At 41.9% G+C, this 12,501-nt stretch overlaps 1 protein-coding gene across 1 annotated transcript in view; it reads left to right on the top strand.

The window, feature by feature from the left end:
• The window catches only part of PRKCSH (PRKCSH beta subunit of glucosidase II), a 42,730-nt gene that overhangs the window by 13,939 nt on the left and 16,290 nt on the right, over positions 1-12,501 (top strand). Inside the window, exons 9-12 of the mRNA XM_087711055.1 lie at positions 729-807; positions 3,788-3,874; positions 5,171-5,329; positions 8,090-8,186. Coding sequence (XP_087567181.1) covers positions 729-807; positions 3,788-3,874; positions 5,171-5,329; positions 8,090-8,186 — 422 coding nt within the window. The remainder of the gene's footprint in view (positions 1-728; positions 808-3,787; positions 3,875-5,170; positions 5,330-8,089; positions 8,187-12,501) is intronic.

The raw sequence follows: 12,501 nt of genomic DNA, 5'->3' as shown, positions 1-12,501 counted from the left end.
AAGATTGTCTAATCCAGACTCAATGGTTCACCGACAAATGCGCGATAGACATGTGCGATGACAAAACCGTGACGACAAAACCGCGACGTCAAAATCGCTAATTGATTTTCGACAATAGCGCAATGACAAATGCACAATTACGAAATTGCGCATACGTAACGTTATAACCCTAACCCTAAAATTTTTTTCCATTTTATTGTCATCGCGCTTTTGTCGATGCGATTTTGACATCACGAATTTGTGGGCGAGATTTTGTCATCGCGGTTTTGTCGGCGCGCATATGTCTATCGCGCATTTGCCGGCTCACGGTCTCAATTGCTCTTTCTCTCTTTTTGAGGCAAGATGCTCAGTTGGCAGAAATACCTTGTGGTGTAAATCAGCAGTCTCCATCCTTTTGAGCTTGGTGGACGGGGGAGGGGGTGGTTCTGTGTGAGTGGCAGGTGAACATGCAAGCATGTGCAACTCCATTTGCACAAGTGGAGCTGCGTGTGAGCTTGCCCACCGTTTGTGCAGCTCAGTTCTGAACACACCATGGCCCGGTAGTGGGTCATAGCTGTGAGTTTGGGGGCCCCTGCTGTAAATCTTCAAGACCAATTATTGCTGAAAATATCTATTTTTGATTAAAATAAAAACCAAAAAATGGTTTTTATGATGGCAGTTCTTGTTTCAAAATTTTGGCCAGCCGGCTCTCACTCTTAACTGGCTTATTTCCCTTCCTGCTTCTCCAGGATATCTGTTGTAGAACTTCAGGCACACCCTGAGCTCGATGTTGATGGGGATGGGATCTTATCAGAAACGGAAGCCCAGGTAAGAAAGGAAATACTTAACTGTTCTGACCCCCCTCCTCCCTCCAGTAACGAATGCCGAGACAAGCTTAACTGGAATGTACTTTAATAGCAAGAAACCAAAACCTCGGTGGCTGAAAGCCAAGCATAACAAACAGATAAGGACCTTGGCAGCAATCCAGCCTGCCAAGGTAGTTACAAAAGTTCTCCAACTTTTAGTCAATGCATTGAATTGAATTGAATTGAATTGAATTGATTTTATTTGTAGGCCGCCCTTTTCCCTGAGGGGACTCAGGGCGGCTCACAGAAAACCAGGGAGGGGGGAATACAACACTAAGACGATAACACATAATAAAATAATACGCAACATGCATACAACATTCGGGCGGGGTAGTGGTCCTTATCCCCAGGCCTGACGGGCGAGCCAGTTCTTCAAGGCTGTGCGGAAGGCCTGGACGGTGGAGAGGGTACGAATCTCTACGGGGAGCTCGTTCCAAAGGGTCGGGGCCGCTGCTGAGAAGGCCCTCCTCCTTGTAGTTGCCAGCCGACACTGGCTGGCCGATGGAATGCGGAGGAGGCCTAACCTATGAGATCTTATAGGTCGTAGGGAGGTAATTGGCAGAAGGCGGTCTCTCAAGTATCCAGATCCACTGCCATGTAGGGCTTTATGGGTGATCAATAGCACCTTGAAGCGCATCCGGAGATCGACAGGTAGCCAGCGCAGCTCGCGGAGGATAGGTGTAATGCGGGTGAATCGGGGAGCACCCGCAATCACTCGCGCGGCTGCGTTCTGCACTAGCTGAAGTCGCCGGATGCTCTTCAAGGGCAGCCCCATGTAGAGCATTGACTTCTGCAAAGAGGGGCCTGTGCACAAGTAGTCTTTTTATAGTCTGGAGAGGAGCCTAATTACCACCAGCTGAGTGCAATTACCTCCTGTACTTGCGTAACTGTTCCTGACGCCTATTAGCTCTTTGATTCTGGGCATCCAGGAACAACTCACTGCTGGCTTCTGGATCACTCTCCCTTGTCTCCTCCCCACTGGTCCAAGGCTCAGGCGCCTCCTGGTGGCCAACCACCCTCTCTGCGCCCTGTTCGGAGTCGGAACCCTGTCCAGGGTCCTCCACATCCTCCAGAGCCGACTCAGAGGGCCCCTCGCTGTCGGAGTCTGGTGGCAGCTCCAATGGCTCCTGCTGGGCCACAACACTTAACTCTCAATGGAGGCTCTTCGGACTCAAGCAGGAGTTTTCATCTTTCAAGAATTTTCTATTCCTTGTGTGATTCTTCTGTCGCTCTTTCATGTAAGATCAGAGTGGATATTACTTTAAATTTGGAAGGAAGCAAAAGTTGTGGGTACAAATCAGGTCAGATGCTCTTGGCGTAGCAGACATGACTGTGAAGTCATTTTCTTTAACCAGTTCTTCTTTCAGCAATTGCCGCCGTGCCTTTTCCTATTTGTTCTTAGTAGCTCTCTTTACGGGTGCCTGGTTGCCTGGCAAGAGGTAGTGGATCTTCAGCGTTTATTGCATCGATGACTAGTCTGTTCATCTTCCAAGGTCAAGAGCAAAAACATGCCATTTATCTGAGAGCCATGGCTAACATCCACGTGGTGATGTAATTTGCAGAACAATTAACATTTTCTGTGCTTTGCAGTATTACTTCCTAGGGCTGTAAAAAATGTTGATTCTATAAGACTCTTCCCAAAGTATTTTTTTTTAGTTATGTGACAATGGAAATTCATTTGGAGGCTGAGAGTTAATTTACTTTTAATTCTTCCACCCAAAATACTGTTGACCCATAGGATCAGCATAAGATCTAAGGCAGAAGAAACATTTCCCTATTGTTATCTATAATTAATTAGTTTAGTTTAGTTTTCCCTTTATTTGTATGCCGCCCTTTTCCCTGGGGGGACTCAGGGCGGCTCACAGTTCAGAAAGGGGAGGGGGGAAGGACAAACAATTTTCCAAACATGAAGACAATACAACATATTAAAAGAAGCACAACAGTCACACAATTCGGGCGGGGTTAGAGTCTTAACCCCAGGCCAGCCGGGACAGCCAGATCTTTAAAGCGGCGCGGAAGGACTGGAGGGTGGTGAGGGTCTGAATCTCCACGGGCAGTTCGTTCCAGAGGGTCGGAGCAGCCACCGAGAAGGCTCTCCCCCGGGTAGTTGCCAGTCTGCACTGGCTGGAAGATGGAATTCGGAGGAGGCCTAATCGATGCGATCGTATCGGTCTAGTGGAGGTAATTGGCAGTAGGCGGTCTCTCAAGTACCCAGGCCCACTACCATTAAAGCTGTATATTGCCCAGAGTCACTGTTGTGTGAGTTGGGCAGCTATATAAATTGATTAAATAAACAAATAAATAAATAATTGTCCAGGAATAATACTTTTATCTTGTCCTCCCTGCACTAACTTGCTCTTCCAGCAGTTAGTTGGAATTAAAGTGGATTGAAAGCTGCTCACAGCTGAAAAACACCCGTGGGAAATACTGTTTTGCACTAGTCACAAACCATTTATGTGAGCAAATTCTGAAGTTATAACTATGTATTGAATCACTTACTGATTTTTTTTTTACTTCCGTTTCTTTTTTTTTGGAGACTAAAGAGAGAAAAAGCCATATTAAACACACTTGTAATTTTAAAGAGTTGTGCAGAATTTTAAATATTAATATTCAAAGTTCAACTCCTAAGCTATCTGAAAGCCACCCAGAGTCACAAATATGAGATGGAAGAAAGAAGGAAGGAAGGGAGGAAGGAAGGAAGGAAGGAAGGAAGGAAGGAAGGAAGGAAGGAAGAAAGAAAGAAAGAAAAGGAGGGGAAGGAAGGAGAGATTAGGATTACTGTAATCGTGTTCCTTATTGTAATTGGTCGTATTTAAGAGAAATGCTGTCTTTTTCTTGCAAAGTTCATCCACATACTGAGAAGCGGCAAGTGCATTTGGTAAGTTGTGTTAGTACTTTCATGAGCACTATACAACGGCTTACTTCTGCTCTTATTCTTCTAGACCCTGCTGGGTAACTTCTTACAGGTGGACAGAGGCCATTTCCAGGACACTGTGTGGCCAGCAATCAAGGAGAAGTTCAAAACAGAGGTCAGTGTCTCAAACCCTTGAGAATAAAGTACTTCTGGAAGAATCGTTTGGAATATATATTTAGAGCAGCTGCTCCTTCATAAGAGGATTCATGCTGGGTGGGCAGACCCATTCTCAGGGGATGGCAGCTTTTATTGATTGATTGTACTTTTAAATCTTGGCAGGCATTAATATTAAGCTTTCTCCTTGGGAAGTGGGCCTGCTCCACACAGTATGAAATTTAATACATAAATATATTTATATCCTGTCTTCCTAGTGCTCATGCAGCACCCAGGGTAGTAAACAGCAATTAAAATGGAAGAAAAAGACTGAAAATGTTAATTACAAGGAAAAGTGATACAATCAGGAGCAGACAAATAGCAAAGCAAAAAAAATAAAAACCAGATGAAATTTACTTTCCACATTTAACAAATGCATTTGCTAAATGAAGAATTCCACAAATTGTTTCATGAAGTGAAGGCCAGTTTAGCTACTTCTGACCCATAGCCAGAGCTCCTATCAAGGTTCTTTCACTCTCAGTTGCAACATAAGCAGTCAGGTTATGGAGAAGAGTCTTTGATGTGGCCAAAATAGTACGGAGAGGCAGTATTGAAGACTGAAGACCTTTCTATTCTATGAAGCCTTAGAGTGGGGCTAGTTTGCAAGTTTAATTTTCTGTAAGCCGGGCGGCTTACAGAAAGACGAAAGAAAGAAAATAAAAATAAAATAAGACAAGTTAAAAACAACACAGATACATTCATTTCAGTCGGGGCTGGACCTCAACAATGCGGTCAACAGCCCCAGGCCTGCCGGAATAGCCAGGTCTTGACAGCTTTTCTGAAGGCCGTGAGAGTGGGTGAGGTCCGGATTTCTGGGGGTAGCTCATTCCAAAGGGTCGGGGCAGCCACAGAGAAGGCTCTCCTCCGGGGAGCCGCCAGCCGACATTGTCTGGCTGACGGCATCTGAAGGAGGCCCACCCTGTGGGATCTTACCGGCCTTTGGGAGGAGTGTGGCAGTAGGCGGTCTCGCAAGTCAAACTGGCGGCCTATGGGCCAAATGCATCACACACAGGCCACATCCTCCCCAGCTCCACGAAGGGGGGAAATGTCTCAAAACATCACGTGACGGCAACATGGGGCCGTGAGTTTGATGCCCTGTACCTTAGATGAAATATACTCTCTTTATTTAGGATTCCTAAATAACATCTGTAGTACTCATTTTTCCTTGCTTCCCAAGTTGTTGAAGAGCCAAATTGAGTTGGTAACCAAGTGCATGAACAGGAGTCGCTTTAGGCTGAATCCAGCTCTCCCTTTACAGGACTCGGCTGAAGAACAGCCTCTCAAAAACACTCCAGTGGAAGAGGAGTCTGATTCTCAGCCTGATGCCCAGGTGGACCAGTTATCACCTGACGAAGACTATGACGAAGATGAGGAAGATGAGGAAGCTGATGATGATAGTTTGGATGAAGAGATGAAGGTATAACATTAAACTGCTGTATGACACCTATCAATGAAATTCACAAGGAAGTTTCTTATTGTATTCCTAACCTAGATTGTGTTTACAAAGCTGTGTTCCCCAGGAAAATGTGCGCAGATTTGCTTATTTTATTTATTCAGTTCTTTATGGTTTTCACGACTTGAGAAGAACTGATCAGTAAATTACGTATTGAGGATAAGGGAAAGAAATGTTTTACTAAACTTTGACCAAATCTTTACTGGTCGCAGAAGTTTGCGACATTAGTTGCATGTATTCAAGCTTCCAAAACAGCTTAATATCCTAAATTACATAAAGAATTCTGCAAGTGCAGATTTCTAGATGATAAATAATCCTATTTCATATTTGGATACGTAGATAAAATCAGGTAGGGAGAGGTTTGCTTCCTTCTTAAGGAACTTTTCAGGTATATAGAAGAAACATAGGTTGAAGAGCCAATAATTGATTTGGGGAGTTGATGGCAAGACAAATTGATGCAAACATTTAATAATGCAACACGATGTTGGCTATGTAATAGTATACATGTGGTTGTATGCTATGAAAATGGAAAAATAAAAAAAACTTAAGAAAAAAAAAAGAAGAAACGTAGATTGTGATTAGTGTGAATAATGCAATACCTTTGATTTAGTGCAAATTTTAAATTGATGCCAGGTTTCATTTAAAGCAAGCCAAAATCAATAGCACCAGGCTATCACATAGCTGAGTTTTTAGGTGCTAATCATCCTGTGCGTGAAATGTGGAAAAGAAAGATTCTTTTCAAAGAAAACTTGAAAATTAAGAACTATAGCAGAATACACTATGAACGTGGGTTTATCTTCTTTTACTGTTATACAGTATTTCATTAATAAATCCATAAAATTTATATTTTAAAATTTTAATTGCCTATTTCTGTGAAACAGGAACCAATTCTGTTTTCCATAGAAATATTACTTTGAGTAGTGCAAGTTTGATTCATGCGACCATTAATCAACTGCATCAATCGAGACCTACCTCTGCCTAATACGGAGCTTCTATAAAAAACACACTGGTTTGGTGAAATTTGTGGTTTAAGCAAAAATAAACATTTTCTTCAATGTTCGGAACGTCTCCAAATATTTAAAAAAGAGCATGTAATTCCTCTGGAAGTAATTGAATGACAGTTCCCACATTTTTTGACCAGGCTACCTGGAGCTTCTAGGAGTTATAATTCAGTGGCATTCTCCCATACTACCCAGATCCTTTCATTGCTTTCCAAGTCTTTAAAAATAAATTAGAGAAAAAGAATATAATTGTCATTATGTCTGCCGCCTCTTATTGTGTTTTGCTTTGCTTTATTTGCAGATTTTTTTTCTCTGTAAAGCCAGATATTCCATAGAGAGTTATGCATGCAATAGTCATTATCTGTCTTGCAAACCATTTAGACGAACAGTGTTGTCTGCTACATGCTAAACAATTTAGGAGAGATTTAAAAGATGCCACAAAAGTCAAGGGCAACCTTGGTGGCCAAGTACATCTTGCACTTGGAAGGCTGAGCACTGGAGAGGACGAGAGTCACAAACATTAGAATGAGTTGATTTGGGAAAGGACTTGGGGGGGGGGAGATTTTATTTCTTTTTAAATGTAATATCTTTTTAGGGCGTACACATTCATAGTTTTCCCTACGAAGAGCCGAGGTGGCGCAGTGGTTAGGGTGCAGTACTGCAGGCTACTTCAGCTGACTGTTATCTGCAGTTCGGCTGTTCAAATCTCACCGGCTCAAGGTTGACTCAGCCTTCCATCCTTCCGAGGTGGGTGAAATGAGGACCCGGATTGTTGTTGGGGGCGATATGCTGAGTCTGTAAACCGCTTAGAGAGGGCTGAAAGCCCTATGAAGCGGTATAGAAGTCTAACTGCTACTGCTATTACTATCTTTTATTAGCTTCTATCACATTGCTTCCCACTAGTTTCTGGCATTTGTACTTCCTGGCTGATTCCAGGAATCCAAAAGTAGATTGTCCATTTGCTAGTAGCCAGCTGAGAAAGCCACCTTATTTCCATAACCTTTTCTAGAGAGCTGGTCCAAAGGGCTCCTTCCCTTTGTATTTCCATTCCCCTATTCTTAATCTCGATGGGGAGGTGCCATTTTTTTTTAATCTGGGAACTCTCTGCTAACATGTTTTAGCAGTCTTGATCAGAAGAGCTCTGATCCATCCCAGCATAAGAGCATGCTTTTCTCATGTAGAAAAAGCAATATTTAAACATTTTTACAATATCTGTTGAAATACCTTCACTCATTTGAAGCTGGCAATATTTGAAGTGACTCTTGTTTAGTGGTTAGCATGGAGTTAAAGTGCTGGTCTGGGAGATCCAGGTTCTCCTTTAGACATTGACCTCAGCTGGGTGACCTTGGGCCAGCCACACACACTCAGCCTTGAAACAGCATCAGGCTCTGCAGCAAGCCGACGGAACAACAGATCCCTAGTTGTACCATGCAGTGATGGCATCGCTGTGTAAACTGAGTAAGCAGAATGCAAAAAAAAAGTGGACCCTGCAATGAATCAGGACAAATGATTAAAAAAAAAAAAGATCTGCTACTTTTAGCTTTAGCAAGGGTTTATTTTTGTTTTCCTGATTTGGTAATGCACTTTCTTTGGTCTCACAGTATCTATAAAATTAACCTTTTTAGTCAGCTTATTCTGCTTTTCTTCTCATTATTTCCACAAGGGTTATTGATGGATTTCAAAAAAAAATGAATAGTAATCTTCTGGCTTAATATCTCTGTAGGTCTCATCACCCAAACCATCATCGGATGACAAGGCAGCAGAGGAAGAAACGGAGAAGATACCTCCTTATGATGAAGCAACTCAAGCTCTAATTGATGGTAGGCTGATGAAAGTACAATATCAAACTTTTATGGTTGAGGAAGGATCTGGGCAGAAGCAGGTTTTTGCACATAGACTTGAAGGTTAAGAAAGAGACAACTGCCCTGGTTCACGATTGCTGCCTTAAAACTTTGTGGTAAGGATGACAGTTATAAATGCAACATATATTTACTAATTTTGATAGCTCATATAAAACAGAAACACTAGAATAGTCTACTTTGAATCTGTCTTTGAATAAGTAACCAAAAGATGATAAATATTTTCAAACATCAAGAGGAGATGATAAGGATAAGGGTGTTTCAAAGTAAATATTGCAATATTTTTCATAAATTATCTTACAATAGTTCACCAGAGACAGGATTAGGCTACAACTCCTAATCTCCTAATCAAAACTCCTATAAATTTGGCTTATATTGTTCCTGTTAGGATGTTATGGGCAAGACTGCCTCAGGGCTTTGGATTTATGTGGTGTTTTGGCAACTTTGCTGTTATGGTATCTTGAAGAAAGTAATATGGGGCAGCTGATACCTCACATGACTTTTTACATACCGGGGTTTTTTTGGACTATAAGACGCACCAGTGTATAAGACTCACCAAGATTTCGAAGAGGTAAGTAAGAAAAAAAAGATTTTGCTGGGGGCTGGGGGAAGGCAAAAAAAGCCTCAGTTTTTGTGAAAAAGAGCCCATTTTTTTTCAAAAATGGCATTTTTGCTTCGCCCCAGCCTGCAGAGGAATGCTGAGGGCTGAGGGAAGGCAAAAAAGCCTCAGTTTTTATTAAAAAATGGTCTGTTTTTTTGCAAAAACGGGGGCATTTTTGCCTTGCCCCAGCCTTGCTGAAGCCTGCAGAGGGCTGCTGGGAGTTGTTTTTTGCAAAAATGGGATGTGGGGGCGGGGCTTCGGGAAGCCAAAAGTCGCTGTATTCGGTGTATAAGACACACCAACATTTCCACGCTCTTTTGGGGGCGGGGGAGTGCATCTTATACTACGAAAAATGCAATATTTATTTGTCATTGTAAGCCAAAGTAATGTCTGTCTTACCCCTTGTGGATCTGTATATTTGCAAATATATTTTATGTAATAAATAATAAATTTACATAATAGGGACAGTTTCAAGATCATGTGAAGTGATGGTACCGTTTTATATTGCATTAGTGAGACCATGCTTGAAATACTGCCTCCAGTTCTGGTCACTATGATACAGAAAATAGGTAGAAAGAGTTCAGAGAGCAGCAACAAAGATAATCAGGGGTCTGGAAGCTACGGTGTGTTTAGTCTAGTGAAGAGAAAGACTAGGGTTGACCCAGTAGTCAACCCTAGTTGACTATCTATTTGAGCGGCTGTCACAGATAAGACGGGTTGACTATTTTTCAAAGTACCTGAGAACAGGACAAGAAGTAACAGATGGACGATCATTAAAGAGAGATCCAACATAGAACCAAAGAATTTCTCTGACAGAATATTTCATCATTGCAGTTGGCTTACCTTCAGAAGGTGTGGGTGCTCCATCATTGCTTGTGAGGAGAGACTGGACGGTCATTTTTTCCAGAATGGTTTAGCGTCTCCTGCTTGAGTACTGGGTTGGACTAGAACAGTGGTTCCCAAACTTGGCAACTTTAAGACTTGTGGACTTCAACTCCCAGAATTCTCCAGCCAACTCTGGGAGTTGAAGTCCACAAGTCTTAAAGTTGCCAAGTTTGGGAACCACTGGACTAGAAGCTCTCCAAGGTCTCTTCCAACCCTATATTGTATGTTCTAAGTCTCTCTCTCTTTTTTTTTTTTTTTTGTTCAAGGAAAGATACTTACAAACACTTGGTTTTAAATGCTGATTTTTAGATCCTTGATGTTGAGGATTGTGGCCAATCACCTCAGAGGTTTTTCCTAAGAAATCATTTATGGTTATTGATGGAGTTGCTGCCGCTGGGTCCTTTTGGAGGTTTTTTTTTATAGGCCCAGTGTTAAATAACAGATGGCAACTAATATTTTGAGGGGCCCTGTTGTAAGAGCTGGGGTGATATATGCTTCTGCACGCTTACATACCCAAGCTGCCTGTACTGAATAGTTTTTGCTAGGAAGTTGCAACTATTTGGCTGCTCTGGGAACTTTTCTCCTAGGCTACGTTGAAGGATGGCTTTTGTTGAGCAAGTGTGACCATTCCAACTCTTGGCACAGAAACTTGGTCTCATGAAGTGGAAAAGGTACTGGACTAGGACCAAAGTTGGGGTCCTTTTCAATGATGTCAGATAATTGAAGAGTAGCATGCTGTGTCTCTTTGTGTGTGCGGAGGTCCATTGGGGCATTTCGTAACCCCAAACTCCTCAATGAGATCATCACACAATTTGATGCTATGCATGAAAAAGGCAGCTTTTTAAAGGATAGCCAAAAGCTGATTGTTGAGGAAATGCGCCCGGGAGGTGGGGGTGGGATTCTGTAAACAAGGCAAACTCAACTCACATATTTTCCCCCTGTTATTTGTGCTGGAAAAGTTGCTTTAAAACATTTTGCCGTCTGTTAAGAATTTTAAAAAAATGCTGTTAGAATGAAGATTTATTTTTTTTGATTGACAAATAGAATTCTGAACTTAAAACTGTAATTTGTGCTCTCGATCTATGATCATTATCCTATCCCGAGGGCAAATCTACACTTTAAACTTCTGTTTTGGTTTGTTTGTTTGTTTATGTTTGTTGTTTATGTTTATTAACATTTGTAGGCTGCCCTTTTCCCTGAGGGGACTCAGGGCGGCTCACATAAAATCAGGGAGGGGAAATACAAACAATGACATAGACACATATAATAAAAGTAATAAGCAACATACATTCATCATTTGGGAGGGGCAACTATCCTTGTCCCCAGGCCTGACGGGCTAGCCAGTTCTTAAGGGCTGTGCGGAAGGCCTGGACGGTGGTGAGGGTACGAATCTCCACGGGGAGTTTGTAAGCTGTCAATGCATTTAGCTGCATGAACATTTGAGTGTAAGTTATTTAAAGGCACTTATTTTGGAAACTGGTTCACTGGAAGGCCCAGGGAAGCTTACTTCCCAAACAAGCAATCGAAATCAACAATCTTGATTTAGGATGGGGAGATCTGCCTGGACCAGTACTTTATTTTACGGCCTCTTATTGACAAGTAACAGTCCTGTGCATGGAATTCACTGATTTTTTTTACTATTTTTAGAACAGAATTTGGAAATCTTATTGACAGGCATATGCTGGCACTTACTAAATGTTGCATTCAAATTAAACTTGACAAGGTCAAAAGTTTTATGCTGTGGTTCTAAACAGGCCAAATAATTATTTAAGCAGCACGATGGTGTTCTTCAGAATGATTTCAGCCAGGCTCCACAATCCCTGTGTTGCCTCTGTCCATTACTTTTTTAATATTATATCCCAGAATTACCCATTCCATCTGCTGTTTTGGAGGGTAGGTTTGCAAAAAAAGTATCAGCTGTTGCCTGGAAGCCTTATTTTGGTTGAAGAAATTTAAATTTATCATTTTTTTTACAGCCATCTCACAGTGCTGACTCATGTTTAGTTTTCAGTAAATAAGTATAGGAAGATCTTTTTCACAAGTACCACAATCAACCTGGTATCTCCACCCTATATGTGTGCATTTGATTCTTGTTTCCTTAGTGCAGTGGTTCCCAAACTTGGCAACGTTAAGACTTGTGGACTTCAACTCCCAGAATTCTCCAGCCAGCTCTGCAGAGCTGGCTGGAGAATTCTGGGAGTTGAAGTCCACAAGTCTTAACGTTGCCAAGTTTGGGAACCACTGCCTTAGTGGAGGACTTCTACTTCTTTCATATTTCCTTCTGTTGCTTTCAGTCCATTTCTCTAATCTGTTTTTTTTTTTTTTGTTTTTTTGTATTACCGTCCAGTTTTCAAGTTTCATTAATCAGTTGCCTGAATCATGAGATGGGTAGCATTTTGATGAATAAATTAAAAAAAAAAAGAATAACGGACTATCACAATCAGGGGCAATAGTCAGCTTTTGGTGAGGCCAGCCCAGAATATTAAAGTTGATGAGTTTCAAAAATACCGGAGAAAGAAATGTACCCTATTTTTTGGACTTATAAGATGCACTGGTATATAAAACGCACCAAGATTTCGAAGAGGTAAGTAAGAAAAAAAGATTTTTGTCCTGCCCGGCCCCCAGGAACACTCTGCAGGCTTCAGCAGGGCCGGGGGAAGGCGAAAATGCCCCCATTTTTGCAAAAAACTGAAGCCTGCAGAGTGCTGCTGAGGGAAGGCAAAAACACCTCTGTCTTTGCCAAAAAAAACCCAGCCTGTTTTTCACCCATTTTTTGCAAAAATGGGATGC

This window comes from Thamnophis sirtalis, unplaced genomic scaffold (genome assembly GCF_051295495.1).
Source record: "Thamnophis sirtalis isolate CommonGarterSnake01/CBP01778 unplaced genomic scaffold, rThaSir2_p1.2 scaffold_3, whole genome shotgun sequence".
NCBI classification, from domain to species: domain Eukaryota; kingdom Metazoa; phylum Chordata; class Lepidosauria; order Squamata; family Natricidae; genus Thamnophis; species Thamnophis sirtalis.
Note: the sequence above shows the minus strand (reverse complement) of the source record. Positions and strands in the feature narration are given on the sequence as shown.